A 21386-nucleotide genomic window follows, 5' to 3' on the forward strand; every position below is an offset into this window, starting at 1 on the left:
AATTCCGCGCGCGCGTCAATGGCGATATACAGTGCAACAATGCCAAAATACCGCCAATTTTAAATCCGATTTTACTCGTCAGGATGGACGGTGACCCCCCACATTCTTTACATATTCTGAAAGCTAATGACTTGTACATGTCATTTCATGGGTTTGCGATGCTGGAGAAATGACTAAAAGATATCAGATTTCTAAAAATAAAAAAAGTAAATTTTCAAAATAACGTCATCAAATTTCAAGTTCACTCGAGCGTATCTAACTTATCCTTTGCCAATTTTCACCCAGATTTCAGTATGTTGTAGCTTATTAAATGCTCTTTCACTCATGTAATAACATAATTTTGATTGGATGACGGCATCACCTCGGAAAAATGGATTAAAAGTAATCTTGTCAAATTTGACCAGTTTACGTGTTATCTCTATGGGAGTGCAGTTTTTCTGGAAATGAAAATTGACATGACTATGTTTATCGAGTACTACCTCACTTATGCTTCGGTGAATTTCTCCCAGATTTTAATATGTTGTAGCTGAGACTTTGGGCTATCGTTAATGTGCCCTTAGTTTTTTCATACGGAGTCGGGATCACGTCCAAAAACTTGGCTGAAATTAAAGCTTATCTTCGATGTATTTTCATATTCGTTTCTTTTTGCAACTCTCTTTGCAATAACTCAAGAAAAACGAGCCTTATCAGCCCAATATTTTGTTCATGTCACGTACATTATTTCATAAAATAACAACTACTTGATCGGACACCATCTTGGGTATGTAAATTAGGGTCAAAGGTCATAAATGTTTTATCCTGTATCTTGGTAAATAAATGTCTTATCTTTCCCATATTTTGCACACGTAAAGAACATGTTACAAGAATCATTTCACAAAATAACTACTTTTTGCTCAGATGCCATCTTGTCTGTGCAAAGTGGGGTCAAAGGTCAAATGTATTTCTTTCTTTATCTTCGTTATGACGTGTTATCTCTATGGGAGGGATTTTTTCTAGATGTGAAAATTGACATGATTGTCTTTATCGAGCACTAGCTCACTTATGCTTAGGTGAATTTCTCCCAGATTTTAATATGTTGTAGCTGAGACTTTGCGCTATCATATGCATGCCTTTCAATTTTCATACGGTGTCGGGATCACGTGAAAAACGTGGTTGAAATTAAAGTTTATCTTCGATGTATTGAGATATTTCTTTCTTTCTACAACTTTCTTTGCAATAACTCAAGAAAAAACATACTCTATCACCCTAATATTTTGCACATGTTTAGTTCATGTCACGTACATTATTTCATAAAATAACAACTACTTGATCGGACACCATCTTGGGTATGTAAAGTAGGGTCAAAGGTCATAAATGTTTCATCCTGTATCTTGGTGAATACATGTCCTATCTTTCCTTTTCATATTTTGCACACGCAAAGACCATGTTACAAGAATCATTTTATAAAATAATCACTTTTTGCTCAGACGCCATCTTGGGTGTGCAAAGTGAGGTCAAAGGTCAAATATACTTCATTCTGTATTTCCGTTAGTGTATACGGAATTCGGTACCAAAGATGGCAGGTCTGACTCCCTTTTCTAAATGAGAATCCAAACATCACACGGCCAATGTCTCTAAACACAGATGAAACCTGTATTGTCATGCCTATTGTGATCAGGACTCGAATCATTGATTAAAAAAAATCGGATCACCTTAATTTGTCAGTAATGACAAATTACAATCTCTAGTCGTTATTATGATATTGTCATCACCAAAAATAGGATGCAACTTTTCAATGTGAAGTTGGGAGAGTTATTGAAGATTTGTGTGCGTGTGTGTGTGGGAGACTTGAGTATTTTGATGACGTCATTACCTCTATATCCATTTGTGGTCGCGGCTGATATCCCTTTCGTAGAAACGTGCGCAAATTCTAACCTTCAAAAAAAGTCTCTTACAAAAAAATTGTCGGATGTTGATGAAACAGCTACCACTATCTTTGTTCGTCTGGTTATATTCATGACAACCATCATAATATTTTATGCATGTAAGTGTGAAATTATCACTTTGTTTGATGTGGATCTGGTACCCACGTGGTTTCCATTCAGATGCTGTTGTGGTTCATTGGCTAGGACCACGGACTGTTCGACACGAGGTTCGTCGTTCAAGTCCCCTGGCGGCAGTGGTTTTGCATGCCCCTATAGGCAAGGCCCTTCATCCTCATTGCCCAGTTCTTCGAAGGTTTCAGCATTCGGTTGCATGGTTTATTGCTTGCTAGTATACATTGCTTTCATAGCGGGCATGTGAAATAATGCAATTCAATTCAATTCAGTTCAACTCAGCTCAGCTCAACTCAACTCAACTCCACTCCACTCCACTCAACTCAACTCAATTCAGTTCAAATCAAATCAAATCAACTCAACTTAATTCAATTCAACTCAATGCAATTCAATTCAATTCAATTCAACTCAGGTCAACTCAACTCAACTCACCTCAACCCAACTCAAAGTTCAACTCAATTCTACCTAACTCAATTTAATTTAATTCAGTTCAATTCAATTCAGTTCAATTCAGTGCAGCTCAATTCGATTCAATTCAATTCAGTTCAGTTCAATGCAGTTCAATTCAATTCGATTCAATTCAATTCTTCTCTGCTTAACAACATGCAGTAGAAAAATGATCATGCTGTTGAGTACACTCACCGTCTCCCGTCATTCTCATCATCTCATCATTCCATTCTATCCAAATACCATCTTTATCTACTGGCCTCCAATTTCGTTTAAGCTCCATCCTCTCTTTGAACCCCCTTCCCCCCCCCCCCCAAAAAAAAGGAGGATTTTTTTTTGTATTCTTTTTTCCTTTTTGCCAGTTTGCCGTGTATTCTAATTGAACTGCAATTGCGACCAGTCGCCATAATTTCTGCCTAGTGTGTCAGAGAGGGATAACTCATAGTTAATATGTACAATGTATGAAAGGGGTCGCCCCACGAGACCGACACCTACGAGCCACACCGCCCATGAGTTCGACACTAGGCAAATAAGGCCAGTGAGTCCGACACTAGGCAAAAGAGACCCATGAGTCCGACACTAGGCAAACAAGGCCCACGAGTTCGACACTAGGCAAAACAGGCCCACGAGACCGACATTACTGTACATTACGGGGCTCAATGTGTCGGTCTCGTGGGCCTTTTTTGCTTAGTGTCAGACTCGAGGGCCTTATTTACCTAATGTCGAGCTCATACGCTGTTTGACTTGTGGGCCATATGACTCGTGGGCTGTACCACTCGTGGGCTGTATGACTCGTGGGTGTCGAACTTGTGACGTGCACCCGTATTTTAGATTTTATGTGTATGTTGTGCCTGTGTGTGTATATATATGTGTGTGTGTGTCTGTGTGTGTGTGTGTGTATGTGTTTATAAGAGGAGTTGGGTGGGGAGGAACTGTCATCGGACAGTTTCATCACTACGTCCTAAACCATCTGTGACGAGTCTCATATCCTATCATTCATGGTGTAACACGGGCAGCTCCTTATGAAAAAGTATTGTATATTTTGAAGAAATGGAAAGGTCGCCGGAAGTGGATGTGTTATCCTACGCGGAATTCTCGTCCACGTTCACTTTTTTTTTTCTTTCACGACCAAGCGTAAGGTCACTCTGGCAATCTTTAGTTTATAGTCATAACCTACGAAGCGCTGTCGTCCAACACCCTTCAACTTTCACGATGGTGACCTAGTTGTTGGGACAAAGCTGGCGTCCTGATTTGTGCTTCTACTAGCCTTCCTCGCCAGCCTTTTCCAAAGTATATCGACGAACTGTCTTATTTTATTTTCTCTTTTGTTTTTAAGCGCAGTATATACAGGAACATCTAGTTTCTGTCTCTTGTTTTGGTTCTAAATTATTTATAAATGAAGCGTAATATAAACAAGTAAGAGAGTAAAAATCCATAAGGTTTATTTTTGCAATACGACACGAAGATGGCAACACAAATGAAGGAATATATCCTCCTAAGAGGATTATTTCATTGTCTTTTCAGTTACATTTAGGCAACAGGTGTGTGGCAGAAGACTATACCCCTTGCTAAGGGGGGGGGGGGGAGGTAAACGGTGAAATCTATTTTTACTGCTAAGAGAATAGCGTATAGGGCTCACACCCATAAATATTTCCCCATAGGGACGTGTGTTAAAAATCAAATTTCAAAAAATTCTGTAAAATAGCTGGGAGAAATGAGGTGTTTCAGCTTCACTAACCTGGATAAGTTGGATGTACCCTTTCATCCATCAAATTCTCAGGGTGGATAATTCAGTTCAAATTCTGTTCAGGGGTACGAAAAGCCAGACTACGAGTTCTTGTCACTCAAAAAGTCACCCATTTTCCGTGCACGTACCCAATGAAATATAGTCCCCTCAAATTCCACCAGAAAAGCTTTCATCTTCTAACCAAAATGCAATTTGTAGAGGAATTCATACTCAATATCTACAGCTATCCAGTTTTTTGCCAAACTGCATCATTGATTTTTAATTAATTTTTTTCTTCATTTATTTTGGTATCTTTGGTACGAATTTGTGAAGGGGTTTCGGACATTCCATTGTATTTACGGGTGTGAGCCCTATATACCAACGTTTGTTGATGTGGTAATCGCGGTCAGTTCGTGAAGCCAGGGTCAAGTCAGGTCAGGTCAACGTTTCAAACAGAACCCCCCCCCCTCTCTCTCTCTCTCTTGGTCTATCTATCTCCCACACACATACAAACTGTACATAGCACTACTAACCACCGCTATTATTGTTATTATTGTTATTATGATATGGCCGAGCTATCCACACTCCTGAGCGCACTTTTAACGGCGTATTTTGAATGCATCAAAAACTGTTTACTACTGTAATGCCTGTAACAAGACAATTAACGTTGGTGTGCAAGAAAGGAAATGACTGCGCTCAGTGCAATCTGTACTTTCGGTATAAAAACTTATGTAGATCTGTGTTATATTCACTGTGTTCTCATCATTAGAAACATGTTTGCCAACCCTCAAAACGAGGAGTCCCCACAAAAAACCAACCAACCAAACAAACAAACAAACAAACAAACAAACAAACAAACAAACAAACAAACAGTGATCGGCACTCCAGCTCGTGGATGCGCGGTGTGAAGAAACGTACTTAGCAAAATGGCGCCGTAATCCCGTATACTCGAAGTGTCCAAACTCTTGTCTAACAGTTGGAGTGAAAACCGTTGTCGCAGAATACCGCGCTTACTCTGTTCAATTGCGATTTTTTTTTTTCAGACACTGAACAAGCATCAATGTTTGAATTATCAAAGTCTTTTTGTTTTCGCTCAACATGGGCATTTTATTGTCTCGGTGTGAAGAGTTACAAATAACGAAAATTAATTGGGAGAGAAAGTGGCTGAATTTTTATGAGAGTAGCATCGAAATATCCACTTACCATTAATGACGTGCCCAGCCGAAATTAAGAATATTGGGACGAGGAGGCAATCAATATTAATCGTCTGACGTCCCAACACTCTATAACACTCTATTTCCAAGTTAACTTTAATTTATAAAGATAGAATAGACTAAGACGAACAGAATGGGAGAAATCACTTCAAGTCGAACTTTGAATTTACAAAAATGTTTCCTTTTTTTATCGAAGTTTTTTTGTTTCCTTTTGTTTGCTTGTTTGTTTTATTATTATTATTTTTCTTTTTTTTTGGGGGGGGGGGAGGGGGTCACAACCATAATTTAATTATAGAGTATATTCGTTTGCGGGATGGGCGGGTCATTAACTCATAACTCTCCAACTGGTTTGTGATAAAAATGGTTGGATGATGTGTATGGGAATGTTTTTGCGTGGAAGTGACTATAGGTTTCGCAGTGGGAATTATTAATGTCTTTTTTTTTCTAAAGCACACATTCCTTCGACTTATTACTTACAAATGTAATGGTTATTAATTCACCTGCTTTCTGTAAGAGGCAAATAAAAGGTGCTCTTTCCTTATGTTAAATAGGTGAAAATATGTTGAATTTTGTTTGTATTTTCTTTCTGTAGTCTTCTCATCCAGCGATGGCGACACCCAAACTTAAAAAACGCGTAACTTTTGATCGGATTGTGCGATTATCCTCAAACTTCACCGACGTATTCTCCTAATATTGCTGCATTCACTAAATTTATATGGATGTTTGGATTTCATTTTCCTGAAAAGAAAGCACGATTTAAAAGGAATCAAATTACTTACAGTCAAGTGTTTCCAAACTATTCCATTTCTGGTCTCTTGAGAGTGGATTATATGCTAAACAGATTTAATAAGAGAGAGGCCATGTGCCACGAAAAGATCAGCGCCCTCTCGTGTCCTGTGTTTGCCAGTCACTTGCTATTCAATTGCTAACTGTCTTGGAGGAGTCTGCGCCTTTGAATGTTTCTATAACAGATATATGGCGCCATACAAATGCTGTGGATCATCGTCATCATCACTATACGGCTCTTATTGATCGTCTGCTGAGTGACCAATGTTGGTTATAGAGGTACAGGTGTAGTCACCCCAGACTTGGTAGGGGATTGAGTGAATTCAGAAATATTAGTCGAGTACATCAATGAAGTTTTAGAAAATTTGCAAAAGCGATTCGAAAATTGTGAAGCTTTAACCTTAAATTAAAGCCAAAACATAGTTCTGGTACGCCTGCAAAATTGTCAAATTTTGCTCCAAAATGTACAAGTATGCCTAACAAATGTGTGGAATAACGCTGAAATAACAAGGTATTCGTTGGGTAATGACGAAAATGTGAAATATTAACCAAAAACTGTTAGCATCTCAGGTAGGTTTCTTGGTAAACTCTTTCGATGTATTGCAAGCAAATATGAAATGGTGTAAGGCGGGTTCTCAGACCTTTACCAGAATTATGTTTTCACTTTAAGGTTATAATGAAATCACTAACAAAATGCAATGCCATTATGATTCCACGAAATTTTCATTTTAAATAAAAAGAAAAAAAACTTACTGATGAATTAAAGGGAAATATGACTACATTCTCCTTACAATCGCATAAATCTTCAAATTCGATGAGGGGATGATTTGATTACTTTACAAAAAGTCTCGCGTTCATCCCATCTACATACGTATCCTCAGTAAATTTCCTATTTTTCGTTAAATGACATTAATGGCAAATAGTTACATTTATACAGTTTTATCCTTCACATCAAGTTATGGTAGCCTGCAAATATTACTCTAATTCGGGAGTGGTTGTAGCTACTAAATTATTGGCCTAAAACACACTTTCGGGGATTGATAAAGCACTGAAAAATGATTATGTTTTTGACTGACATCACTTATATCTCGTCCTGTTTGGTTTATTTAATCTTAACTCTGTTCGTTGTAATGAACTTGAACGATGCAGGAATAATATACCCTGCTTTAAGTTGAAGTGTTGGAGCCAGGTCGAGTATAAGGCATCATCCCACCTTCCTGATTTAAACCTCTCATGCTCCCTTCCCCTACCCCCATCATTTTACCTTGAAGGGTAAACCAATGAAATAGAAAAGGGAAAGAGAGGGCATTTTGAACTCGTTTGACCTGTTCCGTGTTTCTATTTTACTCTGAGCGTACAGTTATTCTGCGACAGTGTTATATCTAAACACAATGAATTGGTCAAGCATAGCAAATTGATAATTTCCACTATATTCCCCATTTTGTTCACATGCGTCGCAATAAATCATTGAGAACGCATTAGATGCAAACCAATCTGCTTTTCCGACCGCCACCGCAATTCGGAGAGGAAATACATTATATAAACAAAAGCATGTGTTCTTTGTAGGAAAATATTGCCCTTGTAAATATATATAGCCCTGAAAGTTGGCGGTAACGGCAACAGTGCTGAGGTTGTATGTTAGGCATTAGATGATAATTTGGGGGAAAAAAAGAAGGAAAACAGATCAAGGTCGGATTCATTTCCACAATAGATGAAAGGTTTCCGCTGGCCAGATCCGTATTCATTGACCACATGGTGGGGTAGGGGTGAGGATGAAGGAGGGGGGGGGGGGGGGGTGGGTGGGGGTGGGGGAGGGGGTGGGGGGATGGGATGGCTTAGGGAAACTTCGCGTCAAACGCGTCGTCGCAGACCTCTTTACTGTGCCGAGGAGACACCGTAGGGCTAGGGTAGATCGTGGAATGCACGCATACACCCCCACACACACATCCACATATTTACACATAATGATAAGCAAACAGAAGTATTGTAATAGTTTTTTAATCAGAATATCAAACAGAAAGCTGAGAGAGCATAGGAATTTTGACGTTTCGCACGTCTTCACACACACACACACACACACACACACACACACACACACAATCACACAATATCGATAATGTTGGTGACAAAACACAACCGACAATAATGAGATAACACGGTGTCCTCACGTCGCAAGTCTTCCACCAGCTCACACACTAACTTGATTGTCACCTACGTATGTTAAATGGATGCAAAAGGAAGAACCTCGCATTTAAGATGTTCTGTGTTTGTAACAATTACCATAGGCTTTGAAGGAGAACGAACCGACAAAATACATGTTATACCACTTAATTTTATGCAGAAACCGATCTCAGGAAAGTTGCAAAGGTATGAATGAAGATCTCTTCTCCATTGAATTGTCTTGATATTCCCACCGATGATATTCTCCAATTCATTTACATTTAATTCCTCATCGGCGACATGAGAGAGATCTTGACACGGCGCATGCGTACGGGAAGCGAACATTTTGAAAAAAAAAACAAAAACCCTATACATAGACAGAAAATTATCAATTTTGTTTTTTTAAATCAAACTGAATTAGGAAAACAGAGTGAGTTGACTCCATATCTGTTGTAGTACCTCCCTTGTATGTAAATGTTTGCTTAATCCCAATAATGGGACTGCGACATGTCCCACTGTCAACCAAATGACAACGTCAGTTTTTTTCTTCAGAGAAATATTTTGGCCAACGTCTTACTCAGCATATGGCCTGTGTTGAGATGCTAATGCATATTAGATTTTCTATAATACGCAACTTCAAAGATCTGAAACTTGGGGAGGGTGGGGGTGGGCTGTCGCTGTTTTGATGGATTGGGGCTTACTCTTTCGATTGACGTAATATTTTGAAAAGGCAGGAAATCGTTTCTTTAGTCATTTTTTTTTCACAACGTCAAAAGGTCTTATTAATCTGTGCCGCACGAACGTTAAAGAAAATACAATATTAGAAAGATTAAAACGATATCAATCGAAACAGCTGATAATACCCTGAAGGGGACCAATATGTATTTATATATAGATATCTTTTATAATCTATATATATATATAATATATTCAAAGAATCAGTTGCGTGATATCACCACCGCAGGCGAAATCGGTATACAGAGATCTACGTTAAATATGCTGACACAACTATTTATTTAAGCCTGAAACAAGGTAGAAGGGAAAACCAGGCCACCTCCTATAGGAAAACATTATGCAGTGTGATAAGGGCGTGTAATCTTAAGATTGTATTCTAAAGATGACGCGCTGATACGAAGGCTTATGTGTGGGTCAAATGATAATAAGCGTATGGTAATGGAGAAAGGACTGAAAAACAATAACCTCACATCAAGAAAACAAAATTGATATGCAGTGCAAGTAAACTAAGATACGGATGGATTGCCCTGCTCAGGTTCGCCGAGGTGGTGGCGCTGTTCCGTCTGGGAGTTCTCTACAACAGAAAGAGCATTTCAAATATAGACAAACTTATTTACATTTACATTTACATTTACATTTGTCTTGTTAGATATAATACTACAAATCTGATTTTTTTTTAGTAGTCATTGCTAGTATTTCAAAGGATAGGATTAAAAGAGAGAAGGGTTTTTTTTTTTTCATCTGAGCCTTAAAGGTCCTGTGTACCGTTTGGAGCAGTAATTTTAAAAATGGCCAAGATATCACTTTTAATGCATATTTTGAAGGTCAGTTGTATCACAAAACATCCTATACCATATAAAATTTTTGCAATAAAGCTGAAAATGTAAGGAGATATCACTATTTTTCTTATTTAACCACAACTGTAGACGGTTTATTCCTGAAACATCTTTGTTATAACTATTGTTCACATTTTGTATATTTAACAATACTTAACATCGATTATACTGGTTCAATTGTTTACATTGGTTGTTTCTATCCCTAACTCACATTTTAGAACTATTTTGAAGCACCAATGCTGGGTCTTTATTTCATTTTCAAATGGTAAATTATGCCTTTAATTGTGTTATCAATATAATGCCCCAGCCAGTCAAATAGACATCCCGGATCTGATCCGGAGTGATCCGGGGAGAGATCCGTGTTGACGCCTTGGACACCCTTGGACATCCGTGTATGCCCGTGTATATCCGCGGACATCCGGGAGGCCAACACGGCAACTTTTGGAGGTCAAAAACATCCGGCGTCATCCGGGGATTGCCGTGTTGGCAGAGCAATCCGGGGTGGTCCGTGTGACTGCCGTGTGACTGCCGTGTTGATCCGTGTAGATGCCGTGTTTGTCCGTGTAGACGCCGCGCTCTTCCGGCCTTATCCGTGTAGCTGCCGTGTTGATACCGTGTGTACAGTCATACCAACGCTCGTCGACGCTCCATCGAGATTGAAACTATCCCGGATCTCCCCGGATCTCCCCGGATCACTGTGTAGATCCTTGAGCATCCGTGTTTATATGTGACTGGGGCATATGATTTTTTGGTGATATTGCTTTCTTCTCCGGCAAGATCAAAGATTAACCTAGGTACAAAATCAATAATGACAAGATGAACAATATGATAATGTCTGCAGCATGGATTCCCCAGACATGAATTCCGAGTTAATTCTGTATCCGTATTCACTCCATGGTAGTTATAACATCAGTATAGTTATTTTCATTCCATACGACTAAGTAGGTCACTTCGCTGTATACCTCGGAATTAAATATAAATTGTTATGACTTACACCCGTTGGTATCTTCCGGTAACTCTCCAACGCCATCCACCCACCCAAGCCCCCCTCCCCCTTACCCCGTGAATGAAGGGCTACTGAAAACATGAATTAAGTGTTTAGATAATAATGTCTATTCATGATAACAGACGTAATGACATCCGGGGGAGGGGGCATTTCATCAAAATGTTTTGGAAGAGAATTTCACTGACAAAACAATCTGCTCTCAGCCAATCAGATGAAAGGATTTCAGCAGCTCAAAACGTTTTTTCAACAAGTTTCATGAAACGCTTTCCAAGGGCTTTTCCTCCATAATACATACCAAGCTCAAACAGAGAGTATACAGTAGTCCTCGCATCTCAGTGACGTGGTACATAAAGAGGTTGCCGCGGAATTGTAGAATTCAGGAAACGCTCGCTATTTTGATACAAAAATCCAGATTTGATGGCAAGAACAGCGGCTTGAGTAGAGGGCTTTTCATGCTTGTGGAAGTAGAACAATATTTTCGGCAAAAGATATCAATGAAAAATTGCGCCACAATATATGCGCGCGGAGTGCTATTTTCATCAGTATTGATGAGATCAGATAAACGCCGTGAGTGGAATTTGCATTCTGTAATTCTTTCCTGTTTTTGAACGAAAATGATTTTTAAAAAATGATGTACGCCCACACGCACAATTATTGTTAGTTTGGGTAATCTTTTTTTTTTATTACACGACACGCGAAATCCCGATTTACCGGTGCTGTGTGGAAAAGGTCTGAAAGCAAAGACTAGTCGTGGCGTGCCTGGCTCTTCGCCCGTCCTTGACCTGTCCTCCGGCCATCGCTCGGACCCTCGAGCAAGGCTTGACCGCTTGCACTATTCAAATATGTAACGTGCGATGGTCATCTCAGGTGGTTGACCGTTCGGTGCCCAGTGACCTTAGCCTATCTTCAAGCTGTCATCATTACTTCTTATCGATGATTGCATACCATTATGACAATAATACATGTTTGCAGTATAGGCCTACATAATCATTCCGTGTTGTTCATTACAGATCCTTGTGTGGTCCGAGAATCTGGCCTGTTGGCTTGGAATTTGTTCCTGTCATCAATTTCTCTTCTTGAGTTAATGTTTGATTTAATTGATTAGGCCTAAATAACGAAACTTGTTTAAATGAGTCACTCCGGTGTGTGTATACTCGCAAAGTGATCACATCATAATGAATGACATTATACCTTTTGATAAGAAATGAAGCAAACACAACAAAAAACTTGTAAAAGAAATAGTCCTATATTATCACTTAGATTGTTCTGCTTCAAAGCATTGTATATCTCGCCATTCTCACCAATTTTAGTCTCTAAAAATATATCATTATGTTTTGTGATTTCGTTTTTAACGCGATGTACAAGCCTATGTCTGCATTAATTTCATGTTTTTTTTGTTTTGTTTTTAAAGCTAGCCAGCGTAATATAATGACCCATCAAGTCAGCTTTATTTGTGGCTTTTGAATGATCTGATTTTTTATTTTGGAATTAAATGAGTGGACGAGAAATCCAGAGAAAGCGAGCGATTTGTGTGTATTTTGCTACTCCTATTGTTCGTTGCTTTTCCGTGACAGCAAAATTTTTATCTTTCTTTGTATGGCTGTGATGCAGTATTAATGCTACTCATTATGGATACACTCTGTACACTGGAATCTATTAAGTGTTGTTTGACTCTAGTTGGTTTTCTTTTTCCTCTGGGTCTGATAATTAGGCCTGTAACAAAATGTGATCTTATGGCTGTATACGCAATAATATTATCAGGTAGTGTTAGACAGAGCGAAAAAATGGCGCTACACCTGAAAAGAGACTGATGACTAAAGCCACACTTACTTTTCTGCCGAGATTGACGAACGCTATAAAGCCAAAAGAAACAACAACTACAACACTCTTTTCGTCGCAAGAGAGGGAATTCGTTCAAATTGCAGCGGTCTGTACCATAGTAGCAGATGGCTTCACTGGACTTCCGTTTCGTATTGTCCCAGCCACATTTTTTAATGCTTCTCTCGAATGGACTTGTCGGGCTGATTTGAAGAATGGATCATGGATTACATAGTGTACCTACTCACTTCACTCGTAAATGTCGTTAATGTCCATCCCATTTCGCTGTCTTTCCTCATAATGGCATGCGAAAGATGGCAGCTGAAAACAGGGAAAAGCCTCGCTATAGTTATATGCGTGGAAACACAAAAGAGCAGCGGTCCTAGCTGTGTTGTTCATGCAGTAGTCGAGAATAATTATATCACATCCCTTTCGATTTGATTTTGTACTGTGTTTCTCTCCAGCGCCCCACCCTCCTCCCATGCCCCATCCATCAAGGTACATTGTCTTTCTCCCGCCCCCCCCCCTCCGCCCCCTCTCCCTAAGGATGTTCTTCTTCGTTCTTTTCCTTCTCGCCTTTTTTAGAGGGGTGATGCTTCTCGTGCAAATGCCTTCTTTTTGAAGATCGCGGTGATGCTGGAAATTCCCAGGGTTGTGGGTGTCCTGGCGTTGACGAACGAGTTAACAAATCATCCCTGTTGTCGTCATCATACACTTTGGAGCAGTTAAAAGAGTCCAAATGGAGAGTGAAAGCGGGGGCCAGTGGATCCCCATTCCGGTCCGTTCGGTTTCATTACATTGATGACATAACATACATACCGAGGGTGGGCCAAGGCAGAGTCACTTTCATTTTCGCGCACTTGGCTTCACCTCAACTAAGGAGGTACTGCCAGGCGAGATGTACCTCCTTGTCGTCTCCAAGCACGGAAGAAGACCGTATAGCCTACACGCACCCCCTCTCGGTTTGGCATTCCAACATAGTGAAAGCAAAAGTTTGTCCCGGCCCGCGTTAACGCCGTGTTTACTCACTAGAATAAACCCAATTTATGGCACCTATGTGGAATTTGTTAGGGGATATCTTCACGCTCCCCAGTGATTTAATTCTTCTCTGCTCCTTCTTTATATTCCTCTATTTCATAATCATGCCTCGACTTACATGGAACATGTGCTGTACTCACACGCGCGAGCACACACTCACACACGCACACACGCACACACACAAACACACAAACACGCAAACGCAAATTATGCAATGATGCGTTTATCTCACATTCCCATCATGGGTTTTGAATGATACAGGACTTAGAAAATAACCCAACAACGACATAAGCCTATTTCTTGTATCGATATATATGTATATATATATGATATGCACCCCTGTCCGTTTACACTTATGACATTATTTGTACGATTATTGTAACGCAGCAATAACGCGATGCGAATTATTTTAGATGAATATTCGTATCGATTTCATTTCCAATTTTAAAAAAGAAAACAGTGGAAAAAGAGGACGGGAAAAGGCGAGTACGCTGTAGCCTTATTGAAAATGTATATTGTGATTATAGAATAACCAATATGACTATTTCGTAAATTGTGCGTAAAAGTTTTAGAACTTTCTTATCTTAGGTCCGAATTTGCTGAAGCGTGTACCATTCTATCTTTCTGTTCGTTGAGTGACATTGCTCTTGCTGGGTCTATCTTGAGATTTGTTCTCCATGCATGTTGGGGCGCATCTGAACTCAGATGCGAGGTAAATTGACTATACGGGAGGCATTTTGTGATGGTGGTGTCAAAACGCAAAGTTTCTCCGATTACTGTTGGCAGCGATAACGGCAATTTTACTAAATTTGTCGCAGTGTTGATAAACCGTTCGCGTGGGGGTTCCAAGAATAGAATCTTATTATATCAACCGTCCGTCGCTTCTCACCCGTCAACGTACGTGTGGAATGTTGTTTGGATGACGCGCATGTTTACGTATGATCTATATACTGTTCAGATGTCAGATGAATTACCGAATCGTCCCTTCGTCGAGTTTGCTTATTAGAAAGTGTCTCCTCACCACCTGCATCTCAGTTCCGCTAAAGAAAATATCTGCAGTTAATAGAAAATTAATCGCGATTGAAGTAATTGATTTTTCATTGCAGTGTTGCTGTCCTCATGTAGCCGTTGCTAATACAGCGTACTGCAATCTGTTTTTTGTTTCGGCTCCCTCCCTCTCCCCTTCAATTCAATTGTATTTACCTGATGAATAGCTTATTTGTCACTGTATTCATTGAAAAAAAAATTGAGTATCACTAAGGAAAGTTGAGATTGGTCAGAACTTGTCACTGATGAGCACGATGTAGCACGCGCGGTGCGATATGAATATAGGTCCTACTATTTTTTTTTTCAGTTGTAAGATGTCATTGTCAAAATAAAGTTCTGTGGCATGCATGTTTAGAGTAATCTCTGTGTGTGTGATTTGGTATGAGGCTTGCCTAGGGGTCAAGTCGTAGTGCCCGCATTTGGCGCTCAGTTCAACGTCTTCTCCGTCTTTTTTTTTTGTATAGTGCATTCCTTCTTGGTGAACTTGAACGTTCTGCGCAGAAACGGCACGCAGCGCCGTACACGCTCATCAAGTGCAAACACCTGCTCGCTATAGGAACTCACTCCCTGCCCTACCCCAATCTGAATCAGTGCGTATATTGTCCGTGCGAAGTTTGCGCTTTGCCTCAATCCGAATGATTAGTCTACGTCGAAGCTAAAGATCACTCCAAACTTCTCAGATTTTAGATAAAATTATGAAACAAAAATGAAGGCCTTAGGGGCGTGAAAACTATGCAGTTCTTTGTATCTGGTCTTTGTGCGACATTCCTCCCAGCGAAACAAGAAAGACACTAAAGTTTCTAAGTGATGCATAAGTATGGACAATGATTTGCCACGTAAAGAAGCTGTTATATTATTACTATGCTATGGAGACATTTATTAATAACATGCATTCGAATGTCAAGCAGAAGTGACAGTGAACCGCCGTCAATTTATTGTGCTATGAACCAGCATGGTCACAATTAGGGTTTTGATGTCAGTTAAATGAGTCACGTCGCTGATAAGGTTCGCAGCACCCTGGGACAAAAACGTCTCGTGTGGGTCTGCCGGAATAGACTAAATCTCCCAGCATCCCTTGCGTTCATCGGCAATCCGAACCAACTTGACAATGAATAACGTCAATAATGCAGGTCGGAGGTTACTTCCTGACACTCTACTAGGTCACGATTGGTCAACAGTACTCCGCGAGGGGCACACACATCAAATATTTAACCTCGTTTGGCGCTAAATAAGAGATAGAGGGTGAAGGAGAGCGGAGAAGAGAGGGAGGGAGGGAGGGAGAGAATAGAGGAGAGAGAGTTACCAAGATCTTTGTGTATAGCTCGATTACTCCCAATCCACACAAGTGAATGATCAATAAATGTGACCTTCGTTCATGAATTTCGCTCATGCAGAGATTCAAAAGTGATAACAGTAATGCTTACGTTTGAGTATATTGCTTAAGGTTATCAGAATGTTGTAATGACTGTGATTATCATTATCATCTTTTCAAAACATTTAAAAACCTGTCACTATCGTTCAATGAACTTTCTAGACGTGCAACATTTTCATTTACTCACCTCCCCCCACCCCCCCCCCCCCCCCCACCTAATCTTTCTCTATCTTCTCCACATTTTTTTTTCTTGCAGAGAGTCATCAAAATGACTGGGTACAGAAGTCTAGAAACCAACGAAGAGGTCGAGTACAGGTTTCAGTTCTCCGAGAAAGGTCGCGAGGCTACCGTAGTCTCGGGTCCAGGCGGAGCTGAGTGTAAAGGAAGCAAGCGACGATTAAGACCAAAGCACAGGAGGACGGCTAACAGGTGGGTTCGATGTCTCCTATAGATATATATATATATACTATAATGCAGGTGGACATACATATAGATGTGTGAAGAGTTTCATTGCAAAACGTAGTAAGCGCCATTTTTAACATTTGAAGTAAGTCCACCATGAGATAAAGCAAAGTGAAGTATTTTCATGCAGTTTTACCTCACTATGTCTTCTTACATAACACGGAATATTCTTCAAGTTACTATCGTGAATATCCCATATTTTCTCTTTTTATTGCCTTTGAGCAGCTTTGCTCGAAGATATCTCAAATTCAACACAAATGGAGTTGACTCATTTTACGGTCAAACTCTCTATTCATAGAGTAGTCTTATTTCCCGACCGTTTAGTCTTGCCGCTTTTCCCGAAGAGATATCACATGAATAAAAGATGAATAGATACGTACATCCGTCCATCTATCCATACTATTACGCATATGTAAATCTATATAAACATGTGTTGATTTATAAATACATACTATGTAGTCATCTAGCGGTTCATGAATATCAAAAATATAGATACAGAATATAGCTTATGTCTTATTTTGTAAAATAATACAGTGAATTCATGCAAATTGATAATATAAAAATACATGTATAACCAACCGAAATGTCCTTCATAGTAGAAGATGTGGTGTCGTGGAAGACTTTTTGATGGAATTAACGAATTTACAGATTCTCTGATGGACAGAAAAAGATTTTTCCATTCCTCTTTTATTCTGTATTACCGAATACTTTAAATTGGATTTGAAATGTTTCACTAGAAGATCTAAGATTTCTGTTTGGTAGATGCATATAAAATAATGGAATCTGTGACCTGCTCACATCAACTTTTTGACGTTTGCCGCTTGTCCTTTTTTTTTAGGTGCTTCAACTGTGGCCAGTCAGGCCACCATGCCAAAGACTGCCCGGAGCCGCCCTTGCCGAAACGCTGCTACGCCTGCAAGGCTGACGACCACCTCTGGGCCGACTGCCCCAACAAAAGCACTCAGGGAAACGGGAACGGGAGCGGGAATGGGAATGGGAACGGGAACGGGAACGGGAACGGGAGCGGGAGCGGCAATGCAAGTGGTGCTGGCTCGGCTGCGGACGGCTCGAAGGAGGGCGTCGAGGCAGCGACAACGAGCAACGGCCGGGCCAGTAGCGGCGGCGACGGCGCGACTGGAGAAGGAGGAGGCGGTGATGGCAAAACCTAGTAGTGGAAGAACGTAGCATGTCTAGTTAGGCAGGAGAAGCAGATATTATACCTCGGTCAGCTTTTTACACACACTCCTCCACTCTCTCGCCGACCTTTTGGATTATTTTTAGATAGTTCTTTTTTTATCCTTCTATCTTGATCTTATCCTGTTCGCCGAAGAATCATATACTCAGTAGTGTGCGTAGGATTTTTAGAGAAAAACAATGGAAAGTAATCATTCATGAGCACAGATATTTTTGTATGACTACTGTTTTTATTTTAATTGATTATGAGAAGTTTATTTCTTGAGGATGAGATAGAAATGATACTTGTCCGGAGATGTGAAATTCCTCGAAATCGATAAAATATTCTTTCATACTTTTCAGAAACGCTGATTTTTGTAGATAGTCATGGTACTTTTTTATGCATGTGAAGGATCAATGAGAGATTTTACACAAAAAAATTTACACAAATTGTAGATCTAAGAGTCATACTTTTTCATCAAGCATACGTTGATTATTGGTTGATTACAGGAAAAAAAAGAAGAGGAAAACATATACGTAGGTTACGTTGCCAGCTTTAATTCTAATAACTTTTTTACGTTACGAAGGATCCCACAGCAGAAAAAAATAAAACCAACAACCTCTGCTCAAGGACGGCGAGGGCGCCCGGATTCTTTCCCGCTGTCTCCTTGGTGACGGGTCGAATACGTATACTGTAATACTTCAGCACACTTTCTCCGCCAATTATGTCTGAGGGGAAAAGTTTCCCAACTTGTCTGAACGCCTGGTAAAGAAGTGACGAAGCGACACCGAGGTATAACTTATGTAGATCGTAGCAAAGAAACAGTGTATCAACCTACCACGTTGTAGTTTTTTCTCAGGGCTGTAATGATATTATGTAAGTCATTGTAAATATTATGATGATGTCTCGTGGACCTATTTTTTTTTTTTTTGGTCTTTTTTTAATTGTTTTTTATTTCGCATGGACACTTCGTTCTAGGCTGGCTGCTTGTTAAAAAAAAAGATGTGGAAGAAGATGAAGATCTGATGGTATTTCGACGTCACTCAGGTGTTTTCTTATCTTACTATCAAAGTTTTCAACGTGCAGATCAAACGCTGGTGCTATAAAGAGTACTGTAATGCCTTTTATAAAGTGGCCTTACTTATTACATGTATTATGAACTCGATATCCCGACAGGCGGTATTACGCTTCACGATGTGGTATGGTATTGACTATTATGTATGTATTTTTATTCGCATCCAGTGGTAGTTTTGTGTGTTTTCGTAATCCGTGACAGGACAGCATCGAATCTCGCGATGTGATTGGTTAGTACACAGTGATTGTATTTTCGTCAGGTTGGCGTGACCACGTGATTGTTCTGGATATGTCTATGGAGGGATGGTCACCGCATTTCTTTCTTTTGTATACTTAACTCTCTCTCTCTCTCTCTCTGTCTCTTTAGATCTATAAGTTTGTCAACGGTCTTAACACAATGATATATATTGAATACGGGTTCCGTTACCGCACTGTTACCATGGCAACATGGCTACCCTGCGAGAGGGAGGGAGAGAGAGAGAGGGAGAGAGATGAGAAACGCACAATGGCGATTTTTTTATTTTCGTCTTCCTTTGCGCGCCTTCGGACACTGTATTGACACCTAACCAAATTTTTTTGCGTTGAAGCAAATGATGTAATGTTATTCCATAATCGGGCTTGTAGCGTTTACGCTGTTACAGAGAAAAAAAAGAAGAAGAAGAAAACCAAAATGCGTCACACCGCTATTATTCAGACATCCGTTCGACTTCAGAGACAAAAGAGATGGTGTGTGTATTGTTTTCTCGATGATTCCCTAATCGCGTTAAAAGAGTATGAAGTGCCACTTGTATACCATATGAAAAAAAAAAGTAAGCTTTGAAGTGGTAAGCGTAGTGGAGGCACTCAAGAATACTTTTGACTTTGTTTGATAGGTCAAGAGGACCCTTTCAGCCACACATAACCAGCTCGTGTTATTGATGGGAGAACCAGGAAAAGTGCAACTGAGAGAAAATCACGAGCTATGAAGCACGCAACATGAGGATCTTCTCAGTGTAAATTAATTTTCAATCTTTTACGCGTTTTATTGCCGTTTTACATTGAGGGTGATGATCTATGCAGGTATACCTTGTATTAAACTTTTTTTCTTTTTTTATGTATGAAAATCACTTCTGTTTTGCGTATTTGCATCAAGTCAGAGAAACGATACGAACTATGTATCGGTAACTTTCACTTAAAGCTGCAGGCAGGTGAAAACACGAAGGTACCTTAAAATCGATTGAATATCACTTTTTTTTTCATTTCGTTTCGAAAACAATTGGCCTGCAGTAAGGGTTTGTTCTGGAAATCTTTATGATTTAAGAGTGATATCATCTTACTTTTTTATATGGACGCGTATTCTTATGTCCCACGTACGGTAGAGTTTGAATGCCTGTGTCGAATCAATGGTTCTGATGTGAAGTGCAAGAATATCGTATACCTCCACAGAAAGGTTTGCTATTTGTTTTTTTTTTCTAAATCAATCCTCTAATACCCGGTGCACCTAGAGTAAGTTCAATGTATACCGATGACTGCATGCACCTCCCGAAATTTTGTGGCACTAAATCACCGATCTCTATAACGTATCTGCTTAACCTTTTGTTTTGTTTTGTTTTTATTTTTTGTTTTTTGTTTTTGTTTGTTTCATAATCTCGATGTGGAGGTATTCTTTCTGCGTCTTTCGAGGAACAAATTTCTCGGGAAATTCACGGATGAAGTCTCTTTCCGTATCTCCCGGCGTGGTGTGTCATTTCAAAATTACCCCGTAATGTTGTGTCACATCTATTGAGGCCACCGCACACTATACGGCTTTCGGTCGCACGACTGACCGACTTTGGATTTGAAATAAACAAGCGTGTTCATTCTGAGGCCATTGTGATTTATTTCGGATCCAAAGTCGGTCAGTCGTGCGACTGAAAGTTGTATAGTGGTGCGGTGGCCTTTAAATTATCCCTTCTGGCCTTTAAATTATCCCTTCTGGCCATCTTCCAAGCTGTGAACCGCTAATCTACCTCAAGATCCGTCATATCGACAATATTTGTTTCAGTTGTATGAGATGATATGGCGGTGACGTTATTACCTTGTACGATGTCCTATACTACCCTGTGGTATTGTTGTACATTTTTTTGACAATAAGTTTGACTGACTTTTTTATCATCGCTTCGAAGGTTTTTTTTTTTTTTTGGGGGGGGGGGGGGGGGGATTTTTCAAGTTATGTGATACTTGCCCCTATACTCTGTTTTGTCATTTAAACTGTGTGGAGAAAGAAGATCTTAGAAGCTACCATGCAGTGTGCAGTTTTGGTTCTGTATTTGTCGCTTATCAATGCGGTCCGCCCTGCCGTATTCTTCCTGTACGGAAGAAAAAGAACACGATATACCTCAGTAATGACGAACAGGAGTAACAAACGTACGTAACACGCTCAGCATAATGCATTGCATGTAAAAGCACAAAAACAATGTTGTCGCGCGTAATCGCC

The 21386-nt window shown here is 39.9% G+C and overlaps 1 protein-coding gene across 1 annotated transcript in view; it reads left to right on the top strand.

Annotated features, from left to right (window-relative positions):
* LOC139737249 (uncharacterized) overlaps positions 1 to 17852 on the top strand; it is a gene marked incomplete at its 5' end in the record, with an annotated part of 33390 nt that extends 15538 nt beyond the window's left edge. Inside the window, 2 exons of the mRNA XM_071647926.1 lie at positions 16478 to 16650; positions 17522 to 17852. Of these exons, the coding sequence (XP_071504027.1) occupies positions 16478 to 16650; positions 17522 to 17852 (504 nt within the window). The remainder of the gene's footprint in view (positions 1 to 16477; positions 16651 to 17521) is intronic.
* Between the last annotated feature and the right edge of the window lie 3534 nt (positions 17853 to 21386).

The sequence above is a fragment of the Diadema antillarum genome, unplaced genomic scaffold, assembly GCF_040938485.1.
Source record: "Diadema antillarum isolate AM-2024a unplaced genomic scaffold, OU_Dant_1.0 seq00000687_RagTag, whole genome shotgun sequence".
NCBI lineage: Eukaryota > Metazoa > Echinodermata > Echinoidea > Diadematoida > Diadematidae > Diadema > Diadema antillarum.